The sequence below is a fragment of the Scylla paramamosain genome, chromosome 18, assembly GCF_035594125.1.
Source record: "Scylla paramamosain isolate STU-SP2022 chromosome 18, ASM3559412v1, whole genome shotgun sequence".
Taxonomy (NCBI): Eukaryota; Metazoa; Arthropoda; class Malacostraca; order Decapoda; family Portunidae; genus Scylla; species Scylla paramamosain.
In genome coordinates, this window is record NC_087168.1 from 7866884 (window position 1) to 7886327 (window position 19444).

General features: G+C 41.0%; 1 protein-coding gene across 1 annotated transcript in view; it reads right to left on the bottom strand.

Annotated features, from left to right (window-relative positions):
* LOC135109071 (uncharacterized) overlaps window positions 1-19444 on the bottom strand; it is a 76582-nt gene that overhangs the window by 34040 nt on the left and 23098 nt on the right. Inside the window, exons 2-4 of the mRNA XM_064020106.1 lie at window positions 19003-19080; window positions 11525-11585; window positions 522-798 (exon numbers count right to left, since the gene is read on the bottom strand). Of these exons, the coding sequence (XP_063876176.1) occupies window positions 522-785 (264 nt within the window). The 5' untranslated portion in view covers window positions 786-798; window positions 11525-11585; window positions 19003-19080. The remainder of the gene's footprint in view (window positions 1-521; window positions 799-11524; window positions 11586-19002; window positions 19081-19444) is intronic.

Here is a 19444-nt window from a genome sequence, read left to right on the forward strand (position 1 = left end):
AAACTTAAGCATTCTCACATTAAACTTCGGACGACACTGCTTAATGTTGCCCCCTAACAAAAGAGATACAGAATTGTTATCAACAATAGCATTGGAATACAATAATAAATGTAAGGTCTGTACTCTTGCAGCTTGAGTCAATGCCATAAGCATCACCAATTTCAAAGTTAAAGATTTCAAAGATAGGTCTTGTAATGGGCTCATGGACCTCAGCTTCTGCAATACTGGCTGCACATCCCAGGTTTCAGCATACCTAGGGCAAGAGGGTCTCAAGTTAAACACACCACGCATAAACCTATTGATAAGTGGATGATTCCCAGCTCTACATCCTTCCAACGTAATGCCTAAAGCAGAGAGAGCACCTCTTGCTGTGTTAACAGACTCATACCCCACCCCTCTATGAAATGTCTCTGAAAGGAAATTCAAAACACTAATTACAGACGGAGTAGAGGGATTGATATTCCATCTATCACAAAATGATGACCATCTTTTAATGTGTGGTCTATATTGCCGCATCGTACCTGGTCTCCACGATGCCATGATAATCTCTGTACCTTCTGACGATACACCTCTCCCTCTAAGTTGTTGCCTGACAAAAGACATGCCATCAATTGGGTGTGGGTCATAATCGGGTGTTCTTCCGCTGATGAGGGATGTCGTAGTACATTTGTTTTCTGAGTGATGAGCCTGGGGGCCTTGATCAACATTTGCAGAAGAGGGCCCATCCAAGGTTGGGAATTCCACATTGGAACAACCATCCACCCCTTGGCTCTCTCCTCCCTCATTTTCTGTAGACACCTAGTAATGAGAGAAAATGGTGGGAAAAGGTAAATCAGATCGAAACTGGCCCAATTTAATGTGAACGCATCCACATGCTTTGCTTCAGGATCAGGTCTCCACGAGCAAAAACAATCCATTTGCTTGTTTAAGCGAGAAGCAAATAAGTCAATGGAGGGAGTTCCAAAAACTACACACAACTCTTTAAAAATCTTTGGATTAAGTTTCCATTCATGTTTGTCATTAAAATTACGAGAGGCTTCATCCGCCAACACATTCTTCTTTCCTGGTATGTGTGCACAAGTAATCCAGATGTCATTGGAAATACACCAATTCCAGATATCAATGCAGATAGAGTTACACACTAGTGATTTAGTTCCACCCATCTCATTAACATAAGCAATGGCTGTGGTATTATCACACATAACTTTAACATGGCAGCCTTTAAGCAAGTAAGCAAAAGATTGAAGGGTAAACAAGATGGCCTTGAGTTCCCTTGCATTAATGTGTAGGCAACTTTCTTCTGTTGTCCATTTACCATTGGTGGAATGCTTTAATACACAACCACCCCAACCTAAATCTGAGGCATCAGTAAAAACTTCAACAGAAGGAGCAGTCCGAATAATTTTCTGAACTTGCGTACCTACTTCAGAGATCCACCAACTCAGCTCCATTTTCATTTCCTTTGAGATAGTCATACATTTGTCAAAGTTGCCCTTTCCTACCTTTAATGCAACAATTTTGGCCTTTTCTAAAATTCTGTAATGGAGCTTACCTAATTCAACGGCCGGAATGGCAGCTACCAACATGCCAACTACCCGAGCTACCTCTCTGATCTTTGCCTTATTTCTACTGGCCAAGGATGAACAACTTTCCACAATCTTCTTCACTCTACGAGCAGGGAGTGTGACAGTCATGGCTTCAGAATCGATGATGTTGCCAAGATATTCTATGCGTTTTGTAGGCACCAAAACTGACTTGTCCACATTAATACAAAACCCCACATTTTGCAAAATTTCCACAGTATCCTTTAAACAAGCAACACAATCCTCAACTGACTTGCTACACATGAGAGTATCATCTATAAAGGAAGTAATGGTGTAGCCTTTCAATCTCAAAAAAGAAAAAATCGGCTTCAAAAGTTTAGTGAAAAGACGAGGATCTGCAGAAGCACCATTAGGAAGGCAAGTGAATTGGTATATCTTCCCTGCCCATTTAAAACAAAGGTATTTTTGCTGCTCCTCTGCAATTTTGACTGAATAATAAGCATGCTTCAGATCCACCGAAGCCATGAAAGCGCCTGAACTGATTAGCCTAATTGCCTGCTCAAAATTTTCCATTTTGAAATGGATGTAATTCATGAATTTGTTGAGTTTCTTCAAATTAAGCACCAACCTGTAGCCACCCTCTTTTTTCTCTCTCAAGAAAACTGGTGAAATAATCTGGCCCACCTGTCTGTGAGTCTCTTTGATAACCTTCTGGTTCAACAATTTATCTATTTCATTAGTCATAATAACTTTCTCCTCATCACTAAATTTGTATTCCACTTCCTCAGAAAATAAATGAGTAATGTTCTGTTCATCAATCTCAAGATGGCAATGGCAATGGCAATGTCCAAAATGAAAGGATCACTAGTAAGTTTGCACCATTCACCAATAAACTTATGAAGCTGACCCGCTTCAAAGTCATTCCTTACCTGAATTACTGCCGGGGATTGTAGTGTCCCCGGCCCCTTGGGTTTTTTGAAGAGGAGTTCCCTCTGTGATAAGAAGGGCGGCCGTCCCCTCTGGTGGCAGGTTTGTGTAAGCCGTAAGGTTTAAACCGGGTAGACATACCCCGGAAAGCTGGCTTCCCAAAGAAACCACGTTGCTTACCACCACTTAACTTCCCAAGACCTGGAGCTCCAAAATGGGAAGTCTTCTTGTGGGTAAACTTGTTCTTCAGCCTTTTGGCCTCCTCAATCTGTTTGGTAGCTTGAGTAAGATCATCCCCAAACAGTAAGCCAGTCGCAGGAGTCTTATCAGTGCATAAGTGCGCATACTTTTTGGTTTATCTCTCGTTTGAGGAAAAACCGTCTATTCATATTCAGTTTAAAGTTTGCATGCCCTAACAACCCCAAGGCACCATTAAGCATAGCCACCTCATGACCAATAACCTGATTCTGCTCCTCATTGGCAAACTTGTCCAGAACAGTAAGTGATTTAACCATAATAGTGGCAGCCTTAGTTATATCCTTACCAATTTCCTTCAGTCGGAAATCAGCTTTCTTTGCCTCAGTGGGTAGGGCATCCAGCACTTGTGAGTTGCACTCGACTGGGATAAGTGCCTTACAGTTTCTAGGACGTTTAGAAGCCTCATCTGCCAAAATCTCCTTATGGTCTTCCTCTTTCAAACCATGAGAAAACCAGTGATTCACCATTGCAGCAATCGGTTCTTCAATAGCTTCAGAACAGTCATCCATAGGCACATAGGCCTTAGCTGCTTGTAACAGAATACTGCCCGAAGGAGCTTCATCTTCGATCTCACCTTCTTCAGCACTCATTTCTTGTGACCTAAAGCCAGAAAATGCACCAGAGGAAGAAGGGGGAGGGGAGGCAGAAATCTCATGAGTACCCCCTAAGTCCTGTGCTGGCGCAGATCTGATGCCTGATGTGCCAGGCTCAGAACCAACACTTGCCCTGGCACCTCTGTCACTCTTAAGTTTATTCACATCCTCCTGAAGTGCAGCCCAAGCCTCCAAAAACTTGGATAATGTAGTATTGTTAACATCTCCAGACTGGCTAGCTGGTGGTCGGGCGTCCATCTTAGACACACGATCACTTGCAACTTCATCCTCCCTAGCAGAGGCCCCAGACCGTTGGATATTCTTCCTCTTTTTATGCCTAGTGGACGAATAGAGTCGGCTTCCACAAGAATGTGAAGAACCGCTTCTTGGAGGTGTAGAATCCCCCGAGGAAGACATATTGATGAACCAAACTCCTTCACAACAGTACACTCTGTCACCTGTCCCGCTCCTGAGAGATAACGGGAAAAAACACAGACAAAATAATCTTAGTTCAGCCCGCTCTTAATACAGATAACGGGATATAATCAAATCAAACCTTAAAACCTGCACCACGGGCCAGCAATCACAAAGAAATAATCGCGCCATGGCCGCTTGTTTACATTCACCCGCTCCCAAATGTAGATAACGGGGAAAAACACCGAGACAAAGGCACAGTATAACACCCACAACACACTAGTAAAAAACAATAGACAATGAATAAATGAGAACCTGCTCCAAGTTTGAATAACAGGTAACACGTGTGCATAACCTCACCTTGTTCAACACCGTGTCCTCCCGCTCCTCATGGATAACAGGAAAGGAACACCAGGCACTCTTCCCGCTCCAACAGGATCACGGGGTAATAAAGTAAGGTAAAACAAAGTGAGTAAGGTGTAAAATAAGTGCCAACCCGCTCTGAAATTCAGATAACGGGTAACTAATGCCAAAATGGCAAACCGCCGCAGTAAGACAAACACGTCTTGCCTGTACCGAGAACAAAGCGTCACTGTCGGTACCTTGATCTTTGTGTATCTCATGTGGAGCCTCTCCAGCAATAGCGGTGGGTTGCTGAAGTAAAATTGGTGATATTCCACTCAGAAAATCAAAGCACAGGCTCCCCACCTACATGGGTGAAATAATGAAGATCTTAGGATGTACTGAAGAGGATGTGAAGTATCAAGATCAAAGAGCTTGCTTACCTCTGGTGATCGTTGATGGACATGGATCCTCCCTACTTGGACATAACTGGCTGCCACATCTGTGTCTGGACTGGTCCAGTATTTGCAGGATCCAGCACAGCAGCCTGGACGACATCTTAACAGAATGTTTAATTCCAGCTTGAATAAGTTCATAGGGCCTCCAATCAAGCTACTTATCAATTCTAATGCCAAGCCATCCTTTTCAAGCCTTGTCTTGTGCCATAAGCCATCAAAAGTAAGAAACAAGATGCCATTGAAGAAAATGTCAAGTTAGGACCATGGGGACTGACAAACTACTCCAACTGGCCCACCCCCAAAGTTTCCATCCTGAAAAGGACAACTCTGTCAGGCTGTGTGGCAATTATAAGGTCACAGTCAACCAGGCATGCAAGGTAGACCCATTCCCTCTTCCTAGATAGAAGATATTTTTGCAGAATTGCATGGAGGGCAACACTTCACCAAGATTGACCTGCACACTGCTTAGTCGCAAATTCCAGTGGACAAGGAAAGCCAAGGTACTTGACCATAACAACGCACTTTAACCTCTAAAATAAAGTGTCTTCCATTTGGTATAAATGCAGCTGTCAGAATTTTTCAGTGTCTTATCACCAGTGTTCTTCAAGGTCTTCCATGAGTCTGCATCTACCTTGAAGAAGTGTGAAACTCCTGCCATATAAGTGGTGATGAAACTTGGTCATGCTAAATTATCAATTGAAGGTTCTGCCGAACCTATCCACCATTCTCTCACTTTTATATCGATTGCTGAAGAAGGACACACCTTGGATCTGGAACTTTGCTGCCTGGGTGAGTTTTCAGAAAGTGAAGGAAGCCATTAGTTCATTGAAGGTTTTGGCTAACTATAATCCTGACCTACCATTGCTATTAGAAACAGATGAAACAGATGCCAGTCTTTGTAGTGTCGGAGCTGCTCTCTCTCACACATTACCTGGGAACTTCGTTCGACCTGTGGCCTTTACTTCCTGCAGTCTCAGCAGCACTGAAGTCAACTATTCCCAGGTAAATAGAAAAGCCCCGTCGCTTATTTTCAGCATGACCAAGTTTCATCACCACTTATATGGTAGGAGTTTCACACTCATGACCAATCAACAGCCTTTAACCCGTACGCTTCGGGCGACGGGAATTCCCGCTCGGGCGGAGGGCTTCGGGTGGTGGGAGTTCCCGTCCTCTGCTGTCCCGCCAAGATTTGTACTCCCGTGACGTAATTATTATTTCCTGTGGTTGATGGCATCCCTGCCCTACGTTTCACGCAACTTCCCAGAGCACTACAGACCACTATGGTGGACAGACATGCTGATAATGATTTCCCTGTGTCTGGATGCGTGGAGGAAGGGAGCGCGCCAGCGGGCCCCAGTTCCTCTACCCCTATAATCAGGGAGCGCACTAAGCCACCGCATGTGGTAAATTTGAATAACAGTGGTATCCTAAGAGCCTTGTTCGATGAGACGCTTTCTCCTTTGGAGGAGGAGTTATTTATATGAGTGTCAAACCTGCGTAATATGTAGCCTAATGAGTGTATATATTCGATAATTGTACTGTGCTTATGAAAGTTTTTTTTTCATATGATGACCAAAAAAAAACATTAAGTTTCGCAAGGAGTTATGTATATGAGCATCAAACCTGTGTAATATGTAGCCTAATGTGAATAATCGCGCTGGTATGAGAGAATGCATGCTGTGTACGTGGTGGCGCGGGGAGAAGGAGACCCAGGCCAAGGTCAACAGCACCTGCACGAACAAGTGCGCTCGGCTTGGCCAAAAGTAGCACCTCTTCCCAACATCATATCTCTGCCGGGCTGCAACCTAGACAAATTCAATTTATTTCATCGTGAAGAGGAAGGATTGGCGGTGAGATAACACTAAAAACTACTATGTTTTCGTTTGAAATTACCCCACAGGGTACTGATGAAGAACACCTATTTTTCTGAAATTTATCAATACTGCTCGCGCGCTGAGAGGACGACAATAGTCCTCTAGCCCGAGGTCTAAGGGTTAGCACACTTATTTAAGTCTGATGTTCCTGTCCCAACCATGGCATCACCTCATATCCGGCGCTGGGCCCTCGCCTTGTCTGCCTACAACTACAACATCACCCACAAGAGGGGCATTGACATATCCCATGCTGATGCACTGAGTTGTCTTCCACTGCCAGACCTACCACATCAGGATGGCACTCCCCAGGAATTGGTCCTCATGGCAAACTTGCTGAACTTGGGTCAGTTGGTAACTTCTGTGGAAGTCACGAAAAGATCAAGAAATGAACCCACACTCACTCAGGTTCTACAGTGAGTAAAGTGGGGATGGCTGTCTCGTGAACCTGGGGGAGTATATAGTGCCTACTTCACTAGATGTCACAAGTTATCTATTACAGATGGTTGTCTCCTGTGTGGTTTCCATGTGGTGATTCCTGAAGGGTGTCATGCATCTGTCCTAGATATGTTACACCACACTCACCTTGGTATGAAGGCAACAGCATGTAGTTATATTTGGTGGCCGGGCATTAACAAGGATATTGAAAAGCCATCAAAACTTGCCCAGAATGCGACACCCACCAAAACTCTCCTTCCGTGGTGGAGCTACATGCTTGGGAGTGGCCTTCTCCACCTTGGTTGAGAGTGCACGTTGACCACACTGGTCCCTTCATGGGTAAGATTTCCCTAATCCTTATTGATTCTCACTTGAAGAGGCTCAAGGTGAAGATGATTCCTAACACTTCAATGGCTGCAACAGTGGACATCTTCAACACTATCTTTGTCACTCATGGTCTACCTTTGGTGATGCTCACGGACAACAGCACAGCATTCACCAGTGACAGTTTCGCTGAGTATTGCCTCAACAGCAGGGTAAAGTATGTGAGAACAGCACCGTAAAACCCTTCTGCAAATGGGTTGGCAGAGAGGGTTGTCCAAATTTTCAAATCCGGCATCAAGAAGATGGATGAGTCTCTGCCATGGAATGCTCACATCAACAAAATCCTCTTCAAGTATCATACAACATTCCAAAGTACCACCCAGGAGACTCCTTGGGCCAGATGTGCACTGGCCTATCCTTCATCCAGAGTGACATGAGTAACAGGGTTCAGGATAGGCAAATGGCTCAGTGCGAGTCATACGACAAGATGACCATGACATGCTACTTCTTGATTCATGACAGTGTGGGTGGTTCCCTGTGTGTTCCAGACATCATACAGTGAGCAACAGCCCCCATCTCCTACTGTGTTTTTCTAGAGGATGACCGCATTATCAGGAGGCACATTGACCAGATTTGACAGTGCCATGCCACATCCTTCAAGAACAAATCACCTGCAGCCACCTTACCATGATGGGAAGATCCCCTCAAATCTAATTCTCCATCTCCTGCTACATTATACCCATTGGAGGTTAAACACCCAAATGTGGCACCTAAGGAGGATGTGCCGGTTTCATCTCCTTCACCTCGGCTTGAAACCCATGGTGTGGCAACTCAGCAGCTTCCTTCAACACAGACTCCACACACCGCTATGGATGCTGTTGGCAGTACCACCACAGCACCAAGACGATCAGGGCATGTAAGGCACACTCCTGACCGCTGAGGTTATTAAGTGGTTTTTGTCATTATCATCTTGTACATAAAGTACATAAAGTTGTCCTGTGTTTCTTCTTCAGGGTGGAAGAAAATAGTTATGTATGTTTACATGGTTACAGTTAATAGTCTCAAATGCAGCCTCTGTGTGTTATTGTGTTCAAAGCATGTATTCTCAGATGTAGTTTCAAAGCTGATCTAAAGCTGCGCTCAGGCCCTGGCTCATCAGTCAGCCACCAGCTGCCTTTAAATACACGCTGTCTGTCCACACATTGTTATCTGCCTTAACCCGCCTCAAGATACTACAGACACCATCATGAGTATCTCTCCCCACTGTGCCAAACCATTACTGTCAGTGACAGTGGTGATACCCCCTCAAATGGGCCCCACATCCCCCTTTCTATGATTGGCAGCTGGGGCAGAGAGAGAGAGAGAGAGAGAGAGAGGAGAGAGAGAGAGGAGAGAGAGAGAGAGAGAGAGGAGAGAGAGGAGAGAGAGAGAAGGAGAGAGAGAGAGAGAGAGAGAGAGAGAGAGAGAGAGAGAGAGAGAGAGAGAGAGAGAGAGAGAGAGAGAGAGAGGAGAGAGAGAGAGAGAGAGAGAGAGGAGAGAGAGAGAGACAGAGAGAGAGAGAGAGAGAGAGAGTGTGTGTAGCTGCCGTATATGCACAACTTACACGACGGCTAGAGATACATTGTAATGTGACATTTTATGTTTTCTTTGTTAGCGTTATATTATTTGTAGTGACTGGTTGTTATACATGAGTAGTGTAATGGAGTGTAGGGCGCGCCCCACGTGCCAGCACAACAGAGTGAGAGGGAAATGTAGGGCCGAGGAGACGCGTTGAACTTGCCCTCTCAGCTATTTCTCTTATCGACAGGTCGGTTGTTATGACGTGAGCGCTGATAACAAACCTGCAGCATAATGAACATCATATGCCGTAGGGGCCCAGCAGTGTCTCCAAAGCCACTTCATGACAGTCACGCCTACACGTTAGACGTGTCTCGGGAGGCACAGAGAATCCTGGTAAATCCCCAAGTGTTCAGTCACGCCTACACATTAGACGTGTCTCAGGAGGCGCGGAGAATCCCGGTAAATCCCCAAGTGTTTCCTCATCCCAGTAAATCTCCTTGCATACAACCATGTTCCTCATCCCGGTAAATCCCCAAGTGTTCCTCATCCTGGTAAATCTCCTTGCATACAACCATGTTCCTCATCCTGGTAAATCTCCTTGCATACGACCATGTTCCTCATCCCAGTAAATCCCCAAGTGTTCCTCATCCCAGTAAATCTCCTTGCATACAACCATGTTCCTCATCCCGGTTAAATCCCCAAGTGTTCCTCATCCCGGTAAATCTCCTTGCATACAACCATGTTCCTCATCCCGGTAAATCTCCTTGCATACAACCATGTTCCTCATCCCGGTAAATCCCCAAGTGTTCCTCATCCCTGGTAAATCTCCAAGTGTAATCCTTGCATACAACCAAGAGGACGCCTGTTCTGCACTGTGTATGTATTCATCATAGTATTAGGATATTTGTGTAACCATGAGGATTTGATGATGTGTGTCAATATAATTAATGTGACTTATAGTGATCAGATACTTAAATTGTGAGGATTTAGAGATATATGTGTTAATATAAGTACACTTAACGTAACATAATGATGTACATCAGATCACGCAGACGAGAGGGCAACTTGCTGTGTTTGTGCTGGTGGTGTTCATCTGTAGAACCAACTGAACCCGCAAAAGTGTAGGTAACTCTGTACTGATTTATATATTGTACGGAATTGATGATGTGAAGTGTCACGACAATGATGTACTGCAATATCTGTGTTTCCTATGATATACTCCTTTGTGTTACTCTCAGTATTAGCGATAATATGTTAATTCGCAGGTGTGACCGCTTCTGAATACAAAGAGCGCGTACTGCACAGCTCATTTCAGTCACCTCCAGTCCAATACATTAATAAGCGTTGGATGGCGCGTTACAGAGAGAGAGAGAGAGAGAGAGAGAGAGAGAGAGAGAGAGAGAGAGAGAGAGAGAGAGAGAGAGAGAGAGAGAGAGAGAGAGAGAGAGAGAGAGAGAGAGAGAGAGAGAGAGAGAGAGAGAGAGAGAGAGAGAGAGAGAGAGAGAGAGAGAGAGAGAGAGAGAGAGAGAGAGAGAGAGAGAGAGAGAGAGAGAGAGAGAGAGAGAGAGAGAGAGAGAGAGAGAGAGAGAGAGAGAGAGAGAGAGAGAGAGAGAGAGAGAGAGAGAGAGAGAGAGAGAGAGAGAGAGAGAGAGAGAGAGAGAGAGAGAGAGAGAGAGAGAGAGAGAGAGAGAGAGAGCGAGAGAGAGAGAGAGAGTGTGGGGGGGAGGGGAATAACACATGGAGGGAGAGGGAGGGAGTGATTAGCAGCCTTGCCCTAGATGAGAGAGAGAAATGTCAAGTCACCAGCCTTCATCATGAAAACTTGAATATTTTTCAAATGGAACTTTTCAAAATGTTCTATTTTATAGCACTTCATTATATGATAATGATATAAAATTATTCATAAAAAGAATAAGAAACATGAGTAATAGAAGTAAAGGTCAAACACACACACACACACACACACACACACACACACACACACACACACACACACACACACACACACACACACACACACGGGAATAGCAGACATCAATAAGTCTTCTGGTCCTTAACCCCTAAAGGACCAGGGATGTCAATCAACATCATGCCGCTAAAGGACCAGGAATGTCAATCAACGTCTTTGCTAAAATAAAGCCAAATCATACTAATTTCCACCTGATTTGCTAGCCAAGGCTATGACTACCCTGGTTTCGAGTCAGACAGCAAGGGTTGTCTGTCCCCAGCCAGCCTCTGTTATGGTCAGTTCCCAGGAACGTGATTCCGGTGGGTCCAATTTGGCTTGCTCTCTCCCACACTCTATTGTAGGGCATAACTAGTCTGGTATGGTCAGCTAACCACACCATCAGCCACTGTAATGCACAGGGGCAGAGAAAATGCCCTGGTATGGGGTGTATGGAAAATCACAGAGCACCTGTTCTCTTTATCCCCAAGCCACGGCTGGGATGAGCCAATTGAATGATTGGATTGGATGATTGGATGCTCAGTGTATGCTGACACCAACTCAATCAATTTGTGATATCTCTGTGACCATGGCACCTACAGATTTCCAAATGGAGTGATTTGGAAGAGGAGGAGTTGATTGTTGCATGAATACTGTTTTCTTTCACTCATTCAATGCAGGTTAAGAGTATTAAGCATACAAAAACAGGCTATTTTAAGTGTTTTGAGCTCAACCTGCAGTTCTGATGGTACAGTCAAATTACCCTCCCCATGGTCCTCTAGGGGTTAAATGCAAGATACACTAGGTAATCTGTAAGAAACATAATCATACCAATGGTGTCTGTGCTTACCTAATTGTTCTTACTTGATTGTATTTTTTGCAGGATTGAGGGGAGTTTGTACGACCTGGGCCTGAAAAAGTTTTTTTTTTTTTTTTTATAATTTCCTGCATTTTTTTTTACACTTCTTTTGATATATGTAATGTTTTGAAAAAAATGTTTTCCCTTATGTAATGCGGTCTTTCATCATGAAATTCCACGGTTTCACATGCCACAAGACATGTATGATATTTTTTTTTTCCTTTTTCCCATATTTTTCTGATATATCCATTTTTTTTTTTTTTTGTCTCCTATGAAAATCTCTGGTTCTCTCACTGCATAGAAAATCAGAGAACACAAAATTTTAGGTCTATTTTTCTTGGATTTATATATGAAAAATAAAAATATATAATTATTTTTTTTGTAAATCCAGCAAATAATCAATGTATCTGCATCAGATATCTTTTGCATTAATATTTTATTTATTTTAAACAGTTAAACACTGGTTTTTACCTAGAAATATGGCAAAACATAAAAAAAAATTCCCCCATAATTAAGCGAGAAATCACAAATCACTTTAGGTCTATGTACAAAACCAATCAGAGTAACTAAATGAAACTATGTCTGCTTTTTCAACATATTTTGATGTATATATCATGTGAATTTCAATAGCAGCAATAGATCAATTATAATCAGCCCTTAAACTTTATGACACTTTATCTAAAAATGGTGGACTTTGGCACATAAAAATGATCTCTTCCGTTGTTATTCCTGTTACACATATATTGGCTATTGCAGCTTATGAAACTATGAGAGGTGAACAAAGTCTGCTATTGAAACTTTTGTTTGGAGTTGATTTTGATTTTTGACAAATTTGAAAATCATTTTTTTTTTTTTACTTTTCATAAAAAAAAAAAATGTTGTACAAGAAAAATGATACCAGACATTGTTCTCCTATCCTTCCTGATTAAAATGCTTTTTAAATTAAAGAAATTAATCAGTAAATAAGGGAGGAAATACGAGCTGAACATGGGCAATTTAACGTGGGAATAGAGATTTTACAAAACCCCCTTGAATCCAGCTCATAATATTCGTGTTTTAAAGTTAATTTGTCATATTTATCAATAAAGCTATGAATGTTCCTTGCACACAGAACGCTGTCAGTAAATGCATTACATTCGCTGATTACTCTGTTAGAAAAATATATTTCCTCACATCTTTCTTTGCTTTTTTTTTGTACAAGTTCTTACTGTATTCCCTTTAGTGTTGATTGTTCTGGCACCACAAAATCTGTGATAGCAGTCTTTTCTTTTCCTTCTAAACAAATGTATATCATGGTCATGTCACCTCATTTTCATCACTCCTCTACAATTGGGAGCTTCAATTTGTCAAACCTTTCTTCATAGCTAAGATCTTTCAAGTCTGGTACCTATATTATAGCTGCCAGATAGATGTGATAGTAGTGGTGTCATCTGACTGAAATAAAGAAGGGAAAGAAGAAGCAGCAAAGTCTGGTGGTAACAATGTTATAAAAAAGCTGACATGAGCTAAACAGACATTTAGTCATAATTGTGACACGTAAAGGGGATACTGGGTTGGAGGAAGGCAAGGAGGCCCTAATTCAGTGATATTCATTGCGCGGCTCGTGAGCTGCGAATTGAGTCATTGCGAGCCGCCAGCGGCTCGCAATGACTCAATTCACAGCTCTCGAAAAATATATAAATTAATTAATAAAAAAAAAAAATATAGAAAAATAATTTTTCAAGTAAGATACATATTTTCATGAGGTGAGATGGAAGACGAAGTCACAGTAACAGATAACATTCTAACATCCCTACCCTAGTCGTACAGAAATCACACGTGTCCACTACGGGAAACTGATCAGGGACACGTCTAGCTCTAGGCATTGGTGGTCTCGCTGAATCAGTTGAGTTCAAGCTTTCGGGGGAGACTGGACGTATTTCGTTACTCTTGGAGATTTGTGTTTGAAAACAGGCAACAGATATTTGAGACTGCGGCAACATATATGAAAGTAATGACTTAACTGTTGCTGCTTGTGGAAGCTAGCTGCGATGGGCTAGTTTTACTTGAAACCAAAGTGCAGTCAAGTAGTGTCCGTTATGATGGATCAATTTGTGGTTAAACAAAAACACAATAGTGATGAACAGCCATCCCAGAACTGACCAGTAGAAAAGGAGGATGGAGGGAAAACGAGTGGTCAAAAAAGGAGACTGTGAGTGACAGGTAACCAAAAAGAGAAAGGTACGAGTGATACAAGATGAATATAGAAAATTTCAAGAAAAATGGACGGAAGAATTTGCCTTCATGCTTCATGATACAAATTCATTATGTTTAATTTGTCAAAAGGTGTGCTCTGGTTTCAAATGCGGAAATTTAGAATGTCATCTCAAAACAACACATCCAAACTTCAATAAGATGTACCCGCCTGGGAGTAGCCTGAGAAAAAATAAAATTGAGCAACTTGCTGCCTTGATAGTAGGACAGCAAAAACTGATTCATAGATCGACCTCTACTGCTGAAAATTTGACAGAGGCGTCATTTGAAATTGCATGGATCTTGGCTAAGCATAAGAAGGCCTTTACAGACGCAGAGATAATTAAAGAGTGTTTTTTGGTCTCGTCTGAAATAACATACGCTGACTTTAATAACAAAGATGAAATCATAAAGCAAATTAGAGGACTACAGCTATCAGACACAACAGTAATGAGAAGGGTAGAAGAACTTGTTTCCGAAAGAAGACTCTTTTTGGGAGGAACTATAGTGTTTGTTACCACTGCAAGGCCAAACGAGAGGAGAGGATATATTAAGTGCACTTCTATTCTTTTTCCATGAGAATAACCTGAACTGGTCAAATCTAGCATCTGTGTGCACTGATGGTGCTCCTAACATGAAAGGGAAAGAGAAGGGAGTTGTCAGTTTGATGAGGAAGAGGGAGGAGATACCCAACTTTGCCACTTTTCATTGCATCATACACCAGGAAGCACTTGTGGCAAAACTAAAAAACTGTGAGTTGCAAAATGTGATGCAGCTGGTTGTGTGAGTGGTCAATTTTATTGTTTCATGAGCACTAAATCACTGCCAGTTTCGCGAACTGTTGGAGGAGTATGAAACAGAATATTGTGATTTAGTGATGCATAACGAAGTGAGATGGTTGTCTCGTGGCAGAGTACTTGAACGATTTTTTAGTCTCCTCCCTCAAATTTGTGAGTTCCTTAGAAGTAAAGGAAAAAACCAGCCAGAATTGGAGAATCCTGAATGGATAATGAAGATGGCTCTTTTGACTGATATCACCTGTCATCTGAATTCACTGAATCTACAGTTGCAGGGCCAAAATAAACATGCTGCGTGTAGTCATTGCATTCCAAAACATGATTACAACACTATTCATACCAGACAGACAATTTGTTCACTTTCCAAAGCTCAGAACAGCCATCATAAATGATTCAGAATATTTGCAATGTTTCAGCTATGATGCATTTGAGGAAGTACTGAGGGAGTTGAGGGAGGAATTTCAATCAAGATTTCAGGATGTAATGGAGTACAGTTTTTTTTAATTTAATTGAAAACCCCTTCCATGTACCAGTGTCATCCCTGACTTCAGTTATCACAGATCTTTGCCCTGATCGTGCTGCAGTGGAATGTGAGATTGTTCAGCTACAAACAAATGACACCCTTAAAGCCCTGAATGCTAAACACAAAGCAGATGTCTACCACTTCTGGAACTTGGTCCCTGACACAGACTATCCATCTTTGAAGCAGTGTGTGCAAAAGGTGATGTCCTTTTTTGTGAGTACATACACATGTAAATCAACATTTTCAACAATAAAAAATTGTGAAGAAAAAACAGTGAAACAAACTGACCAATGCACATCTGGATTGTCTTACAAGGATTGCAGTGACAAACTACAAGTATTCCATGACAAGAGTTAAGCAGCAGCTAGCACACTTCCGCTCATCACAGCATTAAGTAAGTTTGGTCTTTATTTTGCTATTAATAACAAGATATGCAGGGTAATATTACCATGTCTATTTTTTCTCATTTACTATATTGCACTAGCAGCTCAGTACTACTTAATTTAGTTGAGTTACGCTAACTTGCAGTAGCTGCGGCTCTCTCAATCAATGTGTTTGACTGAAGTGGCTCTCTTGCAAAAATTAGTGAATAACACTGCCCTAATTCATGGCACTGTAGTGGCATGCATTACAGAAGCATCAAATAAGCTGTGTCAAAATGTCATATTTATCCAACTGTTTCTTTATAAGATATTCGTAAAAAACAATGCCTCATAAGTTCTGAAATGGATACTAATGGTAGGTGCAGAGAAGTGTCACCAAATAGCCTAGAAAGAACCTAAGGATATGTTGTTGATTATCATCCTCTGTAATAATTTATTGAAATAGTAAATGTGATACCCCTCTTAGTATTATCATAGAAAGAAGAAATGGTGGCAATGAGAATGAATGGTTAAATATCAAACCCTTGGCAAGCCATTATATGTGTGTTTCCATCAAGCAGGTCACATCAAGTCAAGATGACACATTATGAATCGCCACTCCAGTTTAATATTGATTTGTATGGGTCTCAAACTAAACTGATTAAGAGTTCCACTAGTACTCGTATACTTGAAGACACCATGGCAGACTCACTGTTGCTGACATCAAAAATAGGTCCAGCTCTGTATGTGACACAATTCAACACGATGCGACATGATGTGATGTGACATACCTGGTGTAACGTTTTTTTCAAAGACCCATACAAAATCAATGTTAAACTGGAGTGGTGATTCATGATGCACCAAAAAATTATCTTTAAACTGGAGTGGTGATTCATGATGCATCAAAAATGATCTTGACTTGATGTGACTTGATGCAGCTTGCTTGGTGTAAACTTATCCTTATGATAATTGAATTCTGACATGCAACCAATCTGACTAAGATGGTCACCAAGACCCAAATGGATTTTGGTTGGCTTTGAATGTGTTGCCACATTAAGACAAGGCAGTAGTTACAGGTATAACTAATAGATGACTTCAGTTTATTACTGTTTCTACAGGGTATCACATGAGGTAAGTCACATATTCACAAATCTTCAATGGTCAGATGCTTTTAATGCTATGATTTACAAGTTACAGGGCATCTAAATATGAACATGGATTTGACTATAAACTATTTCCAACTTAGAATAACTTGATATTTTACTTCTGTAAATATATGACTTTCCTAATGGGACACTCTGTATTTGTGATTCATTCTAGCCCCAAGTTTTGGAGCTAACGATGTACAGCTTCCTCAGGTGTACATTTTTTCAACAAACAATTGCATGTCTAGCAATAAGGTAGAAAAAAATACTGATTTATGTAACAAAAGGAATGCCCTGAAAATAGTGACTTGATGGCAGTTCACTGCTGTATGTGTCATTATTATTTTGCCTAAGGCAATTAAAAGAATCTTCTTTGGTTCTGCCCACTGGAATACACACAAAAGATGACAACCTTGATGTTTTTCTTAGCTTTACTATTGTCCTTAACCTACATGGCTTCTGTGGCTGGCTGGGAGGGATGTGGTACTGGTGGTGGTAGTAGTAGTTTACTGCATACAATACCGCAATATGAGAGGACACAGTTGCTTTAAGGGCTGCAAGACATCTAGTTGTAAGGCAGGAATAATGTTGGCACTACTAGTGTGCGCTAAGCCACTGCGCCTCCAACACCTTCATTTTAAATACTGAGTGGTGAGTTTTTGTTGCCATTTTTTATACCCAATGATATTTATAATACAGTGTATTATAATAATAATAATAATAATAATAATAATGATTATATATATATATATATATATATATATATATATATATATATATATATATATATATATATATATATATATATATATATATATATAATCAGAAAAGTCAACGTATAAAAGCTCTTTTATTTTTTTGCTATATAAAGTTTGCACCAGAACTAATAGCTTTGTTTAGGACTCTCAGGTTTCTTTTGTTTTTAAAGGTTCCTATAGACATTACTATCACAGATCAGAATCTAGTCTAATTCCATTGTAACTCCAGCATCAGCATTGCCCATAAACATTCAGTTTTACTTCAGTTCTCTGAGACTTGCCAGAGAGTGGACATGACCTCTCTACTCAGGGATAGGGATATTGACAGTGTTCTTGGAGCCGTCACTATAGCATATATTGCAGCAAAATTAGAGAAACCCAAGCAATGAAGGAAAAGATGGATTACAGTGTGGTAGCAAGTCGTAGTACCATAGACTTGGCATACAGACATCATCAGCTGAAGCTCCTGACTTCATGGATTCTGCAATTTTCTTAAGTTCTTTCCAGAATCAACTCATGAGGTTGTTTATTTTTTTTTTTTTTAGCAAAGCAGTCTGGAGTGGCCATTGCATCCTTTTATTTTAATTTCTCTAATAAAATGTCACATGCTGCATTTCTTTTACCTTTGTAGATATAATCTTTACTTTTCACCTCCCATAGACAAAGTTTTCTTTTTATATAGTTCAATGAAATTGTCCCAAAACTCCTTATCTGTGGATGTCACTGCCATCTTCACACTATGAATGTTATTTCAGAACTGAAGTAAATTGTACAACAATGCCATAGACATTCAGACTTTTGGCAGCCAAGAACCTGATAGTGCCAGATCTGCCCTCTTCTAGTCATATGATAACTCCATACATGGTGAGATTTGCTTACAATTCCAGCGACCAAATCAGGCTGCTGTAACATCCATGGAGTCTTAAGATCTAAAATCATGAAACCCAATGCATGTAGTTGATGTATGGGTTTAGATCTAAAGTCATGAAACCCAATGTATGTAGTTGATGTATGGGTTAAGATCTAAAGTCATGAAACCCAATGTATGTAGTTGATGTATGGTCTTTGAGATCCAGACATGACATATTCTTTTGGGACTGGGCTGAAACATCCTTACTTGACTCCCCCTCATGGCTATCTCTTCATAAGTAATGCTACCAGTTGATAATGGGAACCTCAGCCAACCTCACCATGACCTTAATCCAGCAGTTGTCCCTCTTACTAGCCCAGGTTCTGTGATTCTTACAGTAACAGGACTGTACTTTGCCTAGATTCTGGTGTATCTCATACCTCCTATCAGGTGCCATACCTGAAATCTGGTATCCCTCACAATGTCTGTTTTGCAATATATCAAAACTATCCTGGCTTCTTTTACCAAAGATTTGTTTTATTTACCTTCTGCTATGTGTACCTACCATGGGAGATTGTTATTTTCCTAAATTTCATTACATAAATAAGAGTGTTTCAGTGTTTACTCATCATTCCACCTAAGATAATACAAGTATAATTGAAGTATATGTATGGATGCAAGTCCTCTACAGCTTTCAAACAGTAGCTTTGAGTTTTCATATGCTATTACATAAGTATCAGCAATAATCTCAATGAAGACTTAAGTTATATTCTTGAACCTCACCATGATAGTTGACACTTACATCCTGAGGGAGAGTCTTGAGGATCACTATATGATGCTGTGCCAGAAGTTCCATGGTTTCCAGTCCTTTCCTCAGTAACTGTGGTGAAGCATCTCAGTCATTATTTACTTTTGGTCATTAATCCATTTCAATGTTCTTTGATTTAGATTCTGTAGTTTTCTGATTGTTTTGTATGATGAAACTTGTAACATACTTGCATTTTTTTATTTATAAACTAGAAAACAAAACAACTTTATTTCATAACCATAATGCACTATATAATTGAGAATGTTATTTTTCCAAATTAAGATAAATTCTGAGGAGGAGGCAGTAGACACCTACCGAAACGATAATTACTTCCAGTAAGATCTAAAGCACTGTTCAGGGGGTGCGGTGAACTTATCATTAAACCCAGCTGTGATCTCACTGAATGTTTCCCTTTGTGTCTCACAACATAAAGGGG